The sequence below is a fragment of the Scyliorhinus torazame genome, chromosome 31, assembly GCF_047496885.1.
Source record: "Scyliorhinus torazame isolate Kashiwa2021f chromosome 31, sScyTor2.1, whole genome shotgun sequence".
Lineage (NCBI taxonomy): Eukaryota > Metazoa > Chordata > Chondrichthyes > Carcharhiniformes > Scyliorhinidae > Scyliorhinus > Scyliorhinus torazame.
Window position 1 is genome coordinate 28,878,064 of NC_092737.1, and position 18,282 is coordinate 28,896,345.

General features: G+C 46.3%; 1 protein-coding gene across 1 annotated transcript in view; it reads left to right on the forward strand.

The window, feature by feature from the left end:
- LOC140404600 (scavenger receptor cysteine-rich domain-containing protein DMBT1-like) overlaps window positions 1-18,282 on the forward strand; it is a 243,460-nt gene that overhangs the window by 13,282 nt on the left and 211,896 nt on the right. The window contains exon 3 of the mRNA XM_072493200.1: window positions 9,485-9,799. Coding sequence (XP_072349301.1) covers window positions 9,485-9,799 — 315 coding nt within the window. The remainder of the gene's footprint in view (window positions 1-9,484; window positions 9,800-18,282) is intronic.

Below are 18,282 nucleotides of genomic sequence, written 5' to 3' on the forward strand. Positions count from 1 at the left end.
GCCTCCTTCCTTTCTGCATAAGCCTACGATGGGGAACTTAATCAAATGCCTTACTAAAATCCATGTACACTACATCCACTGCTTTACCTTCATCCACATGCTTGGTCACCTCCTCAAAGAACTCAATAAGACTTGTAAGGCAAGACCTACCCCTCACAAATCCGTGCTGACTATCCCTAATCAAGCAGTGTCTTTCTAGATGCTCAGAAATCCTATCCTTCAGTACCCTTTCCATTACTTTGCCTACCACCGAAGTAAGGCTAACTGGCCTATAATTCCCAGGGTTATCCCTAGTTCCTTTTTGGAACAGGGGCACGACATTCGCCACTCTCCAATCCCTGGTACCACCCCTGTTGACAGTGAGGACGAAAAGATCATTGCCAACGGCTCTGCAATTTCATCTCTTGCTTCCCAAGAATCCTTGGATATATCCCGTCAGGCCCGGGGACTTGTCTATCCTCAAGTTTTTCAAAACGCCCAACACATCTTCCGTCCGAACAAGTATTTCCTCGACCTTACCAATCTGTTTCACACTGTCCTCTCCAACAATATCGCCCCTCTCATTTGTATATACAGAGGAAAAGTACTCGTTCAAGACCTCTCCTATCTCTTCAGACTCAATACACAATCTCCCGCTACTGTCCTTGATCGGACCTACCCTCGCTCTAGTCATTCTCATATTTCTCACATCTGTGTAAAAGGCCTTGGCGCTTTCCTTGATCCTACCCGCCAAAGATTGTTCATGCACTCTCTTAGCTCTCCTAATTCCTTTCTTCAGTTCCCTCCTGGCTATCTTGTATCCGTCCAATGCCCTGCCTGAACCTTGTTTCCTCAGCCTTACATAAGTCACCTTTTTCCTCTTAACAAGACATTCAACCTCTCTTGTCAACCATGGTTCCCTCACTCGACCATCTTTTCCCTGCCCGACAGGGACATACATATCAAGGACACGTAGCACCTGTTCCTTGAACAAGTTCCACATTTCACTTGTGTCCTTCCCTGCCAGCCTATGTTCCCAACTTATGCACTTCAATTCTTGTCTGACAACACCGTATTTACCCTTCACCCAATTGTAAACCTTGCCCTGTTGCACGTACCTATCCCTCTCCATTACTAAAGTGAAAATCACAGAATTGTGGTCACTATCTCCAAATTGCTCCCCCACTAACAAATCTATCACTTGCCTTGGTTCATTACCCAGTACTAAATCCAATATTGCCCCTCCTCTGGTCGGACAATCTACTTACTGTGTTAGAAAAGCTTCCTGGACACACTGCACAAACACTACCCCATCCAAACTATTTGATCTAAAGAGTTTCCACTCAATATTTGGGAAGTTAAAGTCGCCCATGACTACTACCCTATGACTTCTGCACCTTTCCAAAATCTGTTTCCCAATCTGTTCCTCCACATCTCTGCTACTATTGGGGGGCCTATAGCAAACTCCTAACAAGGTGACTGCTCCTTTCCTATTTCTGACTTCAACCCATACTACCGCAATAGGGCGATATTCCTCGAACTGCCTTTCTGCAGCTGTTATACTATCTCTAATTAATAATGCCACACCCCACCTCTTTTACCACCCTCCCTAATCTAATTGAAACATCTATAACCAGGGACCTCCAACAACCATTTCTGCCCCTCTTCTATCCAGGTTTCCGTGATGGCCACCACATCGTAGTCCCAAGTACCGATCCATGCCTTAAGTTCACCCACCTTATTCCTGATGCTTCTTGCGTTGAAGTAAGTATACACACTTCAACCCATCTCCGTGCCTGCAAGTGCTCTCCTTTGTCAGTGTTCCCTTCCCCACTGCCTCATTACACGCTTTGGCGTCCTGAATATCGGCTACCTTAGACTACAAATCCGGTTCCCATTCCCCTGCCAAATTAGTTTAAACCCTCCCGAAGAGTACTAGAAAGCCTCCCTCCCAGGATATTGGTGCCCCTGTGGTTCAGATGCAACCCGTCCTGCTTGGACAGGTCCCACCTTCCCCAGAATGCGCTCTAATTATCCAAATACCTGAAGCCCTCCCTCCTACACCATTCCTGCAGCCACGTGTTCAACTGCACTCTCTCCCTATTCCTAGCCTCGGTATCACGCGGCACCGGCAACAAACCAGAGATGGCAACTCTGTCTGTCCTGGCTTTTAACTTCCTGCCTAACTCCCTAAACGTGTTTATTACCTCCACACCCCTTTTCCTACCTATGTCGTTGGTACCAATGTGCACCACGACTTCTGGCTGCTCCCCCTCCCCCTGAAGGATCCTGAAGACACCCCGGAGGCAACATACCTTCCAGGAGTCTCGCTCGCGACCACAGAATCTCCTATCTACCTTAATCAGTAGTCGCCCAGAGTGTCATATGTGACCCCCCCCTTCTTCAAAATATACAATATTTTGGCCGGTCCTGCTTCTTGTGGTAACGAATTCCACAGGCCGACACCTCTCTGGGTGAAGATATGTCTCCTCATGTTTGTCTTGGATGATGCACTCCGTGTCCTCAGACTGTAGCCCCTGCTTCTGGGCACCCCCACCATCACGAACATCCTTCTTGCATCTACCCTGGCCAGCGTTGTAAGACTTTTATATTTTTATATCAGATTCCGCCCACACATCATTCAGAGTACCCAGTTATTTGTTTCCAATTAAGGGGTAATTTAGAGTGGCTAATCCATCTATGCTGCACATCTTTGGGTTGTGGAGGGGAGAATGTGCAAAGCCCACATGGACAGTGACCCAGAGATGGGATCGAACCAGGGACCTCGGCGCCGTGAAGCAGCAGTGCTAACCGACTGGGCCACCGTGCTGCCCCTCACAATCTGACTCTTAGTTTACTATCAAACTCTTACAAAATCTCACACTCCCATTCTCACACTCAGACTCAAATAATGACTCTCATACTCCGACAGTCACTGTCTGACCCTCACACTCTCACTCTCACAGTCTCACACTCTCACAGTCTGACTCTCATACTCCCACTTTCATACTCTCACTCTCACACGCTTCCAGTCTGACTGCCAGTCGGACTGTCACCCTCCCGCAATCACAGTTTGAATCTCAAACTCTCACAATCGCACTCCCAAACGTTCACGCTCACAATCAAAACCTCTCGCCCTCTCACACTGACCCATTCAATCTCATACTCTCACATGCACACCTTCTCACACTCACTCTCACACTCTGACTCAATGGCACTCTCACACACTGCCACCCACACTCTCACTCTGACATTCTCACACTCCCATTATCACATTCAGTCTCTCTCTCACTCACACCCTCTCGCACACACACACACATACATTCACTGTCACACATTTACCCTCAACTCTCACTCTCACACGCAAACATTGCTCTCTCACATTCTGAGTCTCAATCTGACAATTGCCACAATCTCACTTGCACACTCAAACTCGTAACACATTCTCACTCTCACACGTTTACTCTCACTCTCGCTCCCACAAATTGTTACACTCTATTACTCTCCCACTTCCACTCTCGGTCTCAAAGTTTCACTCTCACAATCTCACTCTTACGCTATCAATCTCACACACTCCCTCTGACACTCTCATACTCTCAGACTCTTAGTTGCTCTGGCAGTCTGACTCTCACACTTTCAATCTCAGAACTCACAATTTTACGCTCACTCTCACACTCACTCCCACACTCTGACTCTCTCGCCCTCTCACTCTGCCCCATTCAATCTCATACTCTCACACATTCACTCTCAACTTCTCACACTCTTACTCCTATACTCTCACTCTCACATTCTCAAGCCGGATTATCACACTCTCAGTCCAACACTGTCATCCTCACAATTTGACTCTCACACTCTCACGTTCTCAAACTTTAATACTCCCTCGGATACCCTCGCACTCACAACTCACTCTCGCACTCTCGCTCTTACTCTCACTCTCACACCCGTAGTTGCCCTTACATTCTGACTCTCACACTCTCACATTCGCACAGACTCTTACACTTTCACTCACTCTCACACTATGAATCTCATATTCTCACAGTCTGACTCACAGTCTGAGTCTTGCACTCCCACTCTCACACACTCACACGTTCACTCTCACACGCGCACAAACGGTCAGACTTTCACGCTCATACTCAAAGTCTCACTCTCATACGCTTACAGTCTGACTGTCTGTCAGTCTGATTTTCACACTAAAACAATCTCACCCTCCCTCTCACACTCTCACTCTCACCCTCACACTCTCACTCTCACACTCTCACACTCACTCACGCCTTGACTCCCTCGCACTTTTCCATATTTTCTCATTCACTCTCACACTCTCACTTTCACTCTCACGGTCTCACTATCACATTCATGCTCACTCTCACACTCGCTGGCACTCGGACACACTCTCACACATTCACTCTCACATATTGACTTTCAAACTCTTACTCTCACACTCCAGCTCTCACAACCTCACTCTCACACTCAAACTCTCACAATCTCTCTCACAGTCTGACTCTCACACTCTCACAAACTATCACAATCTCACTTGCGCGCTCAAAACGCACTCCCTCTTTCTGACTCTCACAGAATTACACATTCACTCTCTCATTCTCACTTACGCCAGTTCACTGTCTCACTCTCGCACGCTGTCAAAGTTTCACACTCACACTCTCCCTATCACACATTCACTCATACTCTATAGTGTGACTCGCACTCTGACGCTTCGTCTCACACATTCACTCTCAAACTCTCACAGTCTCACTCTCACAATTTCAGGCTGACTCTCAGTCTCACTCTCACACTTTCACAAACTATCACATTCTCACTCTAACCGTCCCTCTATCACTGTGATTCTTCCAGGCGGAGGCTTTCTTTCTCAAATTCTCACTCTCACACTCTATCTCTCACGCTTTCACTCTCACCCTGTCACAGTCTGACTCGCCGCCTCACCCCGAGACTGTCACAAACCATAACACTCTCACACTTGCACTATTACTGTGCGATCTCACAGATCTACAATTCCACTCTCACCACTCTCACACTCTCGCACATTTACTCTTAAAGTCTCCCTCACACTCATATGGTTACATTCTCACTCTCACATTCGCAAAGGCTGATTATCAAACACTCACGGTCGTAATGTATACTCTCACACTCTCACTCTCTCAATCTCACACTCACTCTCACACTCTCATACACATTCTCATATTCTCAATCTCATGCACTCTCTCACACTCATATGTTCTCTCACGCTTTCACGCATTCACTTTCAAAGTCACACATGTCAAACTCAAACGGTCACACTCACTCTCACAATTTCACAGTCCGATTATGACACTCTCGCGCTCTCAGTCCCACACTCTTACTCTGACACTCACTCTCACTTTCACACTCGTACTCTCTCCTACTCTCACAATCATTTTCACGCTCTCACTCTCAGACTCTAATTTTCAAACTCCCACTCTGACACTCAATCCCTCGAACTCTCACACATTCTCATAAACTCACACGTTCCCTGTCACACTCTGACACATTCACTCTAAAACTCTCACTCTCACTCTGTGTCTCACACTTTCACAGTCTGACTCTGAGTGTTACTCTCACAAACTATCACTCTCACATACACACTTGCACTCTCACTGTATGACTTACATTTCACACTTTAACTCACACGCTAATCCACACTTTCACTTTCTCACACTCACACTGTCAAACTTTCACTGTCGCAAATTCACTCACAGTCTGACTTCCACTCTGCCTCTCATTCTCCCATTCTCACTTTCACACTCTCACATTTCACTCACTCTTACACACTCATTCACAAACTCTCACTCCCACAGAGTCTCTCACTCTCACATTCACACTCTCATACTTTCACACACTCTTTCCCAAAGTCCCACTCCCACACTATCTGTCTCTCTCACATTCACACTATTTCTCACAATCTAACTCTCAAACCCTTACACATACTGGACACCCATTTTCTCAAATGTTCATCCCAACACGCCCACTCTCACAAACTGTCACACTCTATTGCTCTAACACTCACATGCTCACTGTCACATTTTCAGTCTCTCGCTCTCTCACCCTGACATGATGTGGCGATGCCGGCGTTGCACTGGGGTGAAGACAGTAAAAAGTCTTACAACACCAGGTTAAAGTCCAACAGGTTTGTTTCGATGTCGCTAGCTTTCGGAGCGCTGCACCTGAGGAAGGAGCAGCGCTCCGAAAGCTAGTGACATCGAAACAAACCTGTTGGACTTTAACCTGGTGTTGAAAGACTTCTTACGGTGCTCACCCTGACAGGTTGACTCTCAGACTCTCTATTACACTCTCACTCTTACATACTCACTCTCACATCTCCCTCTCGCGTGCTCGCTCTCACTGTTACACGATTACTCTCACAGTATCACTCTCACACTTTCACACGCACTCTCACAGTATTACTTTCACAGTCTCACTCTTTAACGCACACTCTCACACGCTCAATCACATATTTTCACAGCATGACATCAATATGACTCTCGCAATCTCACTTTCACAGTTTGGCTCACACAACCTCAAACTTTCACTCCCACACTCACTCACAAAGTCTCACATTTGCATGCTCGCACTCTCGCTCTCACACTCTCACTCTCACACTCGAACGTTCTCACGTTCACACACTCACAATATAATTCTCAGTCTGACTCTCAAAATCTCACAGTCTGACTCCTACATTTTCACTCATTCACTGTCACTCATTCACTTTCCCTCGTTCACTCTCACACTCTTACCCTGACACTCTCATCCTCACAAACTCACTATCACAGTCTGACTCTCACAATCACAGTCTCATCTCTCGCTTTCACAATCTTATATTCCCACACACACACACTCTCTCACACTCTCACTTTCACTCCTACACATTCACTCTCACAGTCTGACTCTCACACTGTCACCCTCTCATTCACAGACTCTGACTTTCAGACTTTACCTCTGAAACATTGACAGTCCTTCACATTTTTACTCATCATTTCATTATGATCATCACATTCAATATTTCAAGAAATCACCTCTCATTCTTCTGAATTCTAATGAGTGAAATTCCAGCCTGTTGAACATTTCCATCCTTAGACGGCATATTAATTCCAAGAGTAAATCCGGCGAATGCTCTGAAATGCTCAATGGCAATTATTTAATTGGTTTTAAATAGGGAGAACCTAGCTGCTAAAAATACAGAGCATCTCTCACCAAAGGTTTGTACAATTGCTGTGCAATTTATTTAATTTTATATTCCATTTCTCTTGAAGTTAACGCAACCAGCCAGTTCGTCTCGCCAATTACTTGTTTTACCCGCACACTAAATCTATTTGATATATGCACCAGGAATCCGCTCTTTGTACTGCAACCTTTGTCCATTCGAATAATATGTTCCGTTCATCTCTGTGCTTTAACACCCACGTATCCGATGGGTCCGACCCGGGTTACCTCCCAGTGATCCCTGTAGAAAGGTAGTACGCCCGCTGGGGCGGGAGGCCTGGTCCATTGGTGGGCTAGTTTACTCAGCACCAAAAACGACGGTCCAAGTTGGAGCCGAGCTGCAGAGTTGTCCCGACTGGAAGTCGGGCTGGGACTTGTACATACTTTATTTTGGAAATAAGTCATTCTTTTCTGACCCGTCCATGACGACGAAACCAACAAAATGAAGAAAGTAGGGATACATTGATTTTTTTTCCAGGCCATACATAGTGGAGCACTTAACCAAGCCAGAAATAATTTATTCAATCCAAATATCGTGACACTATTCTGCGTTATTACTGCACCCTTTGGCCATCTAACGGACCTAGATTTTCTTTTTTCATTTAGAGTACCCAATTCATTTTTTCCAATTACGAGGCAATTTAGCGTAGTCCATCCGCCTACCCTGCGAAACCCACGCAAACACGCGGAGAATGTGCAAATTCCACACAGATAGTGATCGAGTGCTAACCACTGCCCCGCCGTGCGGCCTACCATGTTTTAATCACTCGCCGAACCTTTCGATATCCCTCATAAACTCATCCGCCAACTTGGCCATCGAGCATACACTTCCCTCGTCCACGATGTTCATAAACATTTGCTTGAGGGTCATGAACGGCAGCAATGTATCTTCGCAACTCATTAAGCGTCCAGCCCATTGCAGCTCCTCTACCTACGTGTGTCCCATTAAACGCCAACTCAGAGAGGCAGGTGAAGCATCAATACATTCCAGGAATGGATAGTGTTGTCTCTTTGGATGACTGTCGATGTAAAATACACTTAACAGGCCACACCAGCAAATCGGGACTTCGGTATGCGGTTGGCAACGTGAATGTTTTCATTGTGGAAGCCAGATCAAACGAACAAGGTATTATTTAAATAGAGAAATATTCAGAAAGCTCCAACGCAAAGTGACTTGGTGGTGCTTCAGCACAAAACACCGAAAGCTAGCACCGAGGCGTAGCAAGGAACAAAGAAGGCTAATGGAATATTGCCAGCGTTCCCAAGCGTATTTGAAGCAGATTGGTCGGAAAATTTTGCTGCGACTGTACAGTGTACTATTGAGACCAAATCTGGAGTAAAGTGAGAGCGTTTGATCCCATTGTTTGAGTAAAGATAGTATGTCATTGGAGGGGGTTCAGAAAAGATTACTCGGATGATCCCGGTTTGAAGGGGTTGTCTAATGACCAGCATTTCTCCAGTTTGGGACTCTACTCTTTGGAATATTGAAGAATGAGAGGTGACATCATTTAAACATATGAAATTCTTCAGGGATTGACAGGGTAAATTCTGAGAATATGATTCACCTCGTGGGAGAGGATCGGGCCAGAGGGTATAATCTCAGAGTAAAGGCGTTCCAATGCAAGATTGAGATGAGGTGGAATGTCTTCTCTCAGAGGGTAGCGCGTCGTGGATATTCTTTTCCCAGCGAGCTGTAGGAGCAGACTCCTTGTGTACAGTTAAGGCTGAGATAGGAGATAGATGGATAAATGGGTCGACGAATAGATAGATAGATATGTAGATAGACAGGTAACTAGATAGATAGATGATAGACTGATGGATAGATAGTTGATAGATAGATAGATATTTAGATAGATGGATAGATAGATCAATAGATAGAGAGATAGATAGATAGACCATTAATCAGTAAATAAATAAAGTGTTGCACGGAAAGGGCAGAAAGGTTGACCTGTGGAATATGTGATCAGCCATTATCCAATTGAATGGCGGAGTAGGATCGAGAGAGAGAACTGCTGACACCTGTTCCTATTTCTTATGGTCTAATGAAAACATAGATTGCCTGCGTTGCCAACGGAAACTGCTCCTCTTCAACCGTAACATCAATGATATAGCGGAATATAACTCCTGGACAACCACACCCCCATGCAGCTATATCTCGCCCACGTTCGTCAGTTCTCTATCATTAGGAGTAGGAACGGATGAATCGAATCGGTCTCATTTTCTCAATACAATAGCATTGTGAAGGGTTGTTGGTAACGTGAATTTGGTGTCATTGCAGCAACGAGTGTGAGACTGGTGAATGGGCCGAATCGCTGCTCGGGGAGGCTGGAGATTTATCACAACAGGCAATGGGGAACGGTTTGCGATGATGATTGGGATATGGCCGATGCCGAAGTTGTTTGCCGGCAGCTGCGCTGTGGGAATGCAACGGTTGTCCACCCCTCGACTAAGTTTGGAGCAGGAATCGGCACGATTTGGATGGATGACGTAGCGTGCAGAGGAACCGAGCTCTCGCTCTCCTCTTGCTCATTCGGAGGCTTCGGAGTTCATAACTGCAATCACGGCGAAGATGCCGGCGTGACCTGTTCCAATGGTAAGGGTACAATTATCCAAATGAAGGTGGGAAAAATTATCATTTGTCTTCTATTGCCACTGAGTAAATAATGTGATCAACGTCGGGTGTTCCATACAGGTTGTTTCACATGTGTGTATATATATGTCTATATCTATTGCAGCAATATTAATGAAGATGTTAAGTTACGGTATCCAGGCACTGTGGCTACAAAGTGAGATGTCCGAGGTTTTAGGGCATCATTCATTCCCACCATGGATATTTGATTCCATTCGAGGGCTTATGGATGTTTGCGTATAGAAAGAATGTCCATTGGGGTTTAGAAATTGGGGTTTGTGGTTATCATTACTGAGATGGTCATAAACCAGTTGGAGGGATAGATGTGACATATTACCTTCCGGGAGCAGAGAGGAGGGGCCTACGGGGGTCACTATTGCAGGGGAGAGGATAAAGGCAGCGCGAGGCTCGAGGCCTTCACTTACCTTCCGGGAGCAGAGAGGAGCGAACCTGCGCGGGGCACTGCTGCAGGGGAGAGGATAAACGCAGCGCCAGGCTCGAGGCCTTCACTTACCTTCCCGGAGCAGAGAGAAGCGGACCCGCCCGGGACACCGTGCTGCAGGTAGGACAGCTGCAAAATTGGGGGAAAAACCGGTAAAGTGACGGCACGGGAGACTGTGACCTGATTGGCTGAAAGGCAGACTGGGTTAAATCTGAATATTTGTGGAGTTACGAGTTTTAATTTGATTCAAATTACTACTTTTAAGTTGGATTGCATTACTATATTTTTAAATTTGACTTAGATTACTATTTTTAAAGTGATTTGAATTACTATTTCGTAAATTTTATATCTCACTTAAATAACTATTTTGGGTTGATTTCAATTACTATTTTTGAATTGATTTAAATAACTTGTTCAATACAATTAAATAACTATTTAATTTGTTGTAAGATCAAGCAAGATAAATACTCAGGATAAAGCTAATTAAATAGTACACGGGGATTGGATTTAATCTGACAGAAAAACATCTTAAATTTAATTTTAAAGGTTTAATTTAAAGGAAAATTCATGGCAGGACAGCTCCAAGGCGTGGTCTGCTCCTCTTGCTCCTTGTGGCAGACTTGGGACAGTCCCAGTCCCCAGGGCCAGCAAGTGTGCAGGAAGCAGGGCAGCACGGTAGCACTGTGGATAGCACAATTGCTTCAAAGCTCCAGAGTCCCAGGATCGAGTCCGGCTTGGGTCCCTGTCTGTGCCGAGTCTGCACATCCTCCCCGTGCGTGCGTGGGCTTCTCCCGGGTGATCCGGTGTCCTCCCACAGTCCAAAGATGTGCAGGTTAGGTGGATTGGCCATGATAAATTGCACTTAGTGTCCAAAAAAGCCTTTAGTGGTGGGCGGGGTTGCTGGTTTATTGGGATAGGGTGGAGGTGTTGACCTTGGGCGAGCTGCTCTTTCCAAGAGCCGGTGCAGACTCGATGGGCCGAATGGCCTCCTTCTGCACTGTAAATTCTATGACTAAGTGTCTCCAGTTACAGATCCTGGAAGCTCCAATTTCAGAGCTAGAGCGGCAGCTGGAGACACTGTGGAGCATCCGCGAGGAGCATCGTGCATAGTACGTATAGGGAGGTGGTCACAGCGCAGGCTCAGGCGCCGCAGGCAGGAAGGGAATGGGTGACCACCAGACAGAGCAACAGAGCGAGGCAGGTAGTGGAGGAACCTTCTGCGGCCATTCCTCTGCAGAACAGATATACCGCTTTGGATACTGTTGAGGGGAATGGCCTCTCAAGGGAAAACAGCAACAGCCAAACTTGCGGCACCACGGTTGGTTCTGCTGCAGAGGGGAGGGGTGATATGTGTGACAGTGCAATAGTTATAGGGGATTCAATTGCAAGGCAAATAGACAGGCGTTTCTGTGGACGCAAACGAGACTCTAGGATGGGACCAAGGGCAATGTGTCCAAGTTTCACAGAAATCTTTGGATCCTCACTGTCTTCAGGGGATGTCCCGGAGGACTGGAGATTAGCCAATGTTGTTCCTCTGTTTAAGAAGGGCAACAAGGATAATCCAGGGAACTACAGGCCGGTGAGCCTTACTTCAGTGGTAGGGAAATTACTGGAGAGAATTCTTCGAGACAGGATCTACTCCCATTTGGAAGCAAATGGACGTATTAGTGATAGGCAACATGGTTTTGTGAAGGGGAGGTCGTGTCCCACTAACTTGATATAGTTTTTCGAGGAGGTCACTAAGATGATGGATGCAGGTAGGGCAGTGGATGTTGTCTATATGGACTTCAGTAAGGCCTTTGACAAGGTCCCTCATGGTAGACTAGTACAAAAGGTGAAGTCACACGGGATCAGGGGGGAGCTGGCAAGGTGGATACAGAACTGGCTAGGTCACAGAAGGCAGAGAGTAGCAATGGAAGGATGCTTTTCTAATTGGAGGGCTGTGACCAGTGGTGTTCCACAGGGATCAGTGCTGGGAAATTTGCTCTTTGTTGCAAAATGATTTGGAGGAAAATGTAACTGGTCTGATTAGTAAGTTTGCAGACGACACAACGGTTGGTGGAATTGCGGATAGCGATGAGGACTGTCAGAGGATACAGCAGGATTTACATTGTTTGGAGACTTGGGCAGAGAGATGGCAGATGGAGTTTAAACCGGACAAATGTGAGGTAATGCATTTTGGAAGCTCTAATGCAGGTAGGGAATATACAGTGAATGGTAGAACCCTCAAGAGTATTGAAAGTCAAAGAGATCTAGGAGTGCAGGTCCACAGGTCATTGAAAGGGGCAACACAGGTGGAGAAGGTAGTCAAGAAGGCATACGGCATGCTTGCCTTCATTGGCCGAGGCATTGAGTATAAGAAGTGGCAAGTCATGTTGCAGCTGTATAGAACCTTAGTTCGGCCACACTTGGAGTATAGTGTTCAATTCTGGTCACCACACTACCAGAAGGATGTGGAGGCTTTAGCCAGGGTGCAGAAGAGATTTACCAGAATTTTGCCTGGTATGGATGGCATTAGCTATGAGGAGCGGTTGAATAAACACGGTTTCTTCTCACTGGAACGAAGGAGGTTGAGGGGAGACCTGATAGAGGTCTACAAAATTATGAGGGGCATAGACAGAGTGGATAGTCAGAGGATTTTACCCAGGGTAGAGGGGTCAATTACTAGGGGGCATAGGTTTAAGGGGCGAGGGGCAAGGTTTAGAGGAGATGTTCGAGGCACGTCTTTATGCACAGAGGGTAGTGGGTGCCTGGAACTCGCTGCCGGCGGAGGTCGATAGTGACATTTGAGGGGCATCTTGACAAATACAATAATAGAATGGGAATAGAGGGATACGGACCCAGGAAGTGTGGAAGGTCTTAGTTTAGACGGGCGGTATGGTCGGCACAGGCTTGGATGGCCGAAGGGCCTGTTCCTGTGCTGTACTTTTTTTTGTTCTTTGTTCTTTTTGACACTAAGATAAGTGGTAAAGCAAAACGTGCAGAGGATACTGGAAGTCTGCAGATGGATTTGGATACGCTAAGTGAATGGCTAGGGCCTGGCAGATGGAATACAATGTTATCCATTTTGGTAGGAATAACAGCAAAAGGGATTATTATTAAATCATATTAAAACATGCTGCTGTGCAGAGAGACCTGGGTGTGCTAGTGCATGAGTCGCAAAATGTTGGTTTTCAGGTGCAACAGGTGATTAAGAAGGCAAATGGAATTTTGTCCTTCATTGCTAGAGGGATGGAGTTTAAGACTAGGGAGGTTCTGCTGCAATTGTATAAGGTGTTAGTCAGGCCACACCTGGAGTATTGAGCTCAGTTTTGGTCTCCTTACTTGAGAAAGGACGTACTGGCACTGCAGGGTGTGCAGAGGAGATTCACTAGGTTAATCCCAGATCTGAAGGGGTTGGATTACGAGGAGAGGTTGAGTAGACTGGGTCTGTACTCGTTGGAATTTAGAAGGATGAGGGGGGATCTTATAGAAACATATAAGATTATGAAGGGAATAGATAGGATAGATGGGGGCAGGTTGTTTGCACTGGTGGGTGAAAGCAGAACTAGGGGGCATAGCCTTAAAATAAGGGAAAGTAGATTTAGGACTGGGTTTAGGAGGACCTTCTGCACCCAAAGGCTTGTGCATCTATGGAATTCCTTGCCCAGTGAAGCAGTTGAGGCTCCTGCATTAATTTTTTTTCAGATAAAGATAGATAGTTTTTTGAAGAATAAAGGGATTAAGGGTTATGGTGTTCGGGCCGGAAAGTGGAGCTGAGTCCACAAAAGATCAGCCATGATCTCATTGAATGGTGGAGCAGGCTCGAGGGGCCAGATGGCCTACACCTGCTTCTAGTTCTTATGTTATAAACAAGCTCTGAAACGGCCATGAAAGTCATTGCATTCAAGCGCAATCAGTGCTGGACCATAAATGCTGGTGCAGCCTGCGAAAGTCGCATCCCAGAAAAGGGAAAACTTAAATAACCTTCTTGTGAACTTCAGTTTTCCTCTCTTACTAAATCATTGTGTTTTTACAACCTACCACTTTACATTGAGTGGCAGTAACACTCGGTGAGTTCCCCACTATCAACATCCTGGGGGTTACCATTGGCCAGAAACTGAACTGGACCCAGCCGAATGAACACAGTGTCGACAAGAGCAAGTCAGAGGCTAGCCATCCTGAACAGGGTAACTCACCTCCTGACATCCCCAAAGTCTGTCTACCACTCATAAGGCAAAGGTCAAGAATTCCTTCCAATTTCATGGGTGAGTGCAGATCCAACAACTCACAAGAAGCTTGTCACCACCCAGGGCAAAGCAACATCGCTTGATTTCTTTCCTTTCCACAAACATTCACTCCCTCCACCACAGACCCACAGCAGCAGCCTTCTGCACCGTCTACAAGAAGCGCTGCAGGAACTCACCATTATCCTTTTTGGCTGCCTTTTAGTGTGCATGGTTGCTCAGTGGTTCGCATTGTTGCTTCACAGCGTCAGGGTCCCAGGTTCGATTCCCTTTTGGGTCACTATCTGTGTGGAGTCTGCACCTTCTCCCCGTGTCTGCGTGAATATCCTCCGGGTCCTCCGGTTTCCTCCCACATGTCCCGAAATACGTGCTGTTAGTTTAATTGGACATCCTGAATTCTCCCTCTGTGTAACCGAACAGGCGCCGTAATGTGACGATTGGGGCTTTTCACAGCAACTTGATTGCAGTGTTACTGTAAGCCTACTTGTGGAAATAAATATCGTTATTATTATTCCCAATGTTAGGAAGAATTTCTTCACGCAAAGTGTGCTAGATGTTTGGAACTCTCTCTCACAATCAGAAACTGACGCTAAACAGCTATTAGTTTTAAATCTGAGATATATGAGGCGGGATTCTCTGGCCCGCCGCACCTGGTTTCTGGTGTGGCGCGTCCCCGCCGTCGGGAAATCTGCAGACACCAGTGCGCTGCCAGAAAAACGAATTCGCCATCAGCGGGACTTAATGAACGCGCTGGCGAGAACGACGGGAGATTCTCAGTCGTTTCCTGTCACGGTAAATGCTGCTTGAGAGCTATTGTAGATTCCAGGAGCTACAGCATAACTCGGCAAGCATTGTGCCAACATACCGGGGCAGAAGGGAGATTCACCAACTGAGTAAAATCAAGATGAAAAGTAAAATTGGTATAATACAAAATAAATAATTGTATAAACGGGAGCTGATGAGCGGAGCTTTCTGAAACAGGTTACGAAATCTGCACTCATCAGTTTCCCGTTTTTTCAAATTATTTATGTTATTTGTCGGAACACTTCTTATATGTTTCTTCTACGTTAATGAACATCTTTCTTAATTTAACACATGAGCAGTGGGCTGTTGCACAGACGTTTGCATATTGTTACTCACAAATGCGAAATTAAATCTATACATCACTCCGAACCACGTTACATTCCTGGGTATTGGGATACCCTTGCATTGAACATCAACGGGGTCCGCAGCAATTAGAAGACTAAAGTCATAATTCGAAACAAATGTACATTTTGTTTGTACTCACGCCACCCTCCTCTCCCCCCCTCCCAAAAAAAAAAATGGCCAACCGCAGCTTGCAAGTGGAGTTTAAGATAGTTTCAAACACAGACATATTCACGAACATGCGCATTAGGAGCAGGGGAGATAACCGGACCCTCTAGCTTGCTCCCCATTCGATAAGAATATGCTTTACCTGATTGTCACCTCGACCCCATGTTCCTGCCAACCGATAATCTCCCCCCACCGCAACCCCCTCCACCCCACCCGCGCCTATCAATGCTAAAACTTTCCAGCTCCGCTTTAATAAAAAAATTAAAAACTCTGTCACAGCTCCCTTTCCAGGAAGAGAGTTCCAGAGACTGCCGATTCTCTGAGATAATTTAATTCTCCTCTACCCAGTCTTCAATGAGTGACCCCCTTATTTTTTAATATCGAACGCAGAGCATTATCGTTTGCCGAAACGTGAAAAAGATTGTATTAACACTGGCGTCTTGGAGGATTTCATGATGCAACAAACGAGGACCATAACGTTCACAAGTAACAATAAATGATAATCCAGAATATGAGGAAATTAAAAGATACTTTCAAGTCGCAACAAAGAGAAAAAAAAACGCTAAGAAAAGTGAGGGGAATGAGGAATCCATCATGAATGAGGAAACCCACGAAGTACATTAATGCTAAGAAACCAAATTGACTGACAATTACCATTGGCTGAGTAATGTGGCACTCTGGAATTTGAAAGAGATAGTGAATGCATTCTTGTTGATAATTCAAAAATCAACTGATTCGGACAGCAACTCCCAAAGTCTGAAAGGAAGCCAACAGGAGCCCTCTATTATAGGGAGTTGGGACAATTTCTACAAACTAGTACATTGGGATTAGAACCTGATCCCCACATCAAATTCTCCATTATGCCGGCGCCCAGGGCTTCCCTGACGGCGTGGGGCTGCCTCACAATGGGAAACCCCATTGACCGGCTGGCGTAACAGAGAATCCCGCCGGCCAGTCGGGGCAGAAATGTGGCGTGGCGGGGCGGAGGATCCCGCCCATGTCTTTAGAGTTACAGAGACCCAACAGATAGGATTCTCACTCCTCAGTATAAATATTTCCCACTTTCTCTGTCTGTTAGCTTTGACAATGAGTCATCGGACTCGAAAGGTTCGCTTTTTTTCTCTCCCTACAGATGCTGCCAGACCTGCTGAGATTTGCCAGCATTTTCTCTTTCCTTTCAGATTCCTGCATCCGCAGTAATTTGCTTATATCCAGTGTTTGACTAATACCACTTTAGAAGGGGAATCTGTTGCCCTCACCTGGTTCGGACTACATGTGGCACAACACTCCCAGCAATGTAGTTGACTCTTCCATACGTTAGCGAGGCACTCAGCCTGTACCTTCTCAAGGATAATCAGGGATGGACAATAAATTGTGGCATATCCAGCGGAGCACATCCCATCAATCATTTTTTTAAAATCCTTTGTGTTTGTTAACGGGCACTTGGAATAAGGGGCCAAAATTCCCTAACCATTGCGATTCCTTTGGTGGCAGGGCGCCCACTACCGGGTTTCCCGACGGCATAGGGGTGTATTCTATGGGAGATCCCAGTGACAAATACGGGAGCAGGGAAGAGAGAATCGTGCCCGCGGCGCGCGTCACATTGCCTCCTGCTGCCGAGAAGCAGGTCACTGCGACGGCAGAGAATCCGAGTGTTTCGCAGCGGCGTGGTCGCAAGTCAAGGCGAAGTCCCATTGACAGCGGCGGGACCCGACGATCCCGCCGTCAACACAAAACGGCGTGCCACGTGCCGATGTCGAGAAACACGCTGCGGAAAGGCCAGAGAATCTCGTGCAACATTGCTTTCGTTTGAGACCTCAGAATCGGTGTTAATTAAAACTTTTCCAAACACGATATCAACTCCATCACATCATAATCACAAATACCCAGAGGCACATTTAATCTCCTCAATCCGTACCCAGTTTACCATGCTAGAGGCACCATGCCCGAGTACTTCGACATTTTCCAACCACTCAACGACAGAACGAGCTTCCATATATTATGTGAAGTCGTGCATGCCCGGTTGCTGCAATATTTGTACAACCTCTCTGTAAGAACATTTAAGAACCATTTACGTGAGCACTGGAAATGCGGCAGCTTACAAGGCTATGGACCAAGTTCTAGAAAACGGCAGTAGATTGGACTGAAAGGCCTAAAGACGGTCACAGGTACACTATTTGCCGAAGGGCCTCTACCTGAGCAACACGAATCTATGTCCACTTAAAGATCCCCCATGACTATTTATCACGGGCACCTCCACTTCCATTGTTTATACCCATTGATAAAGGGCAATTTATCATTGGGCAATTCACCTAACCCGCACATCTTTGGACTGTGGGAGGAAACCGGAGCACCCGGAGGAAACTCACGCAGACACGGGGAGGATGTGCAGACTCCGCACAGACAGTGACCCAAGCCGGAATCGAACCTGGGACCCTGGAGCTGGGATGCAATTGTGCTATCCA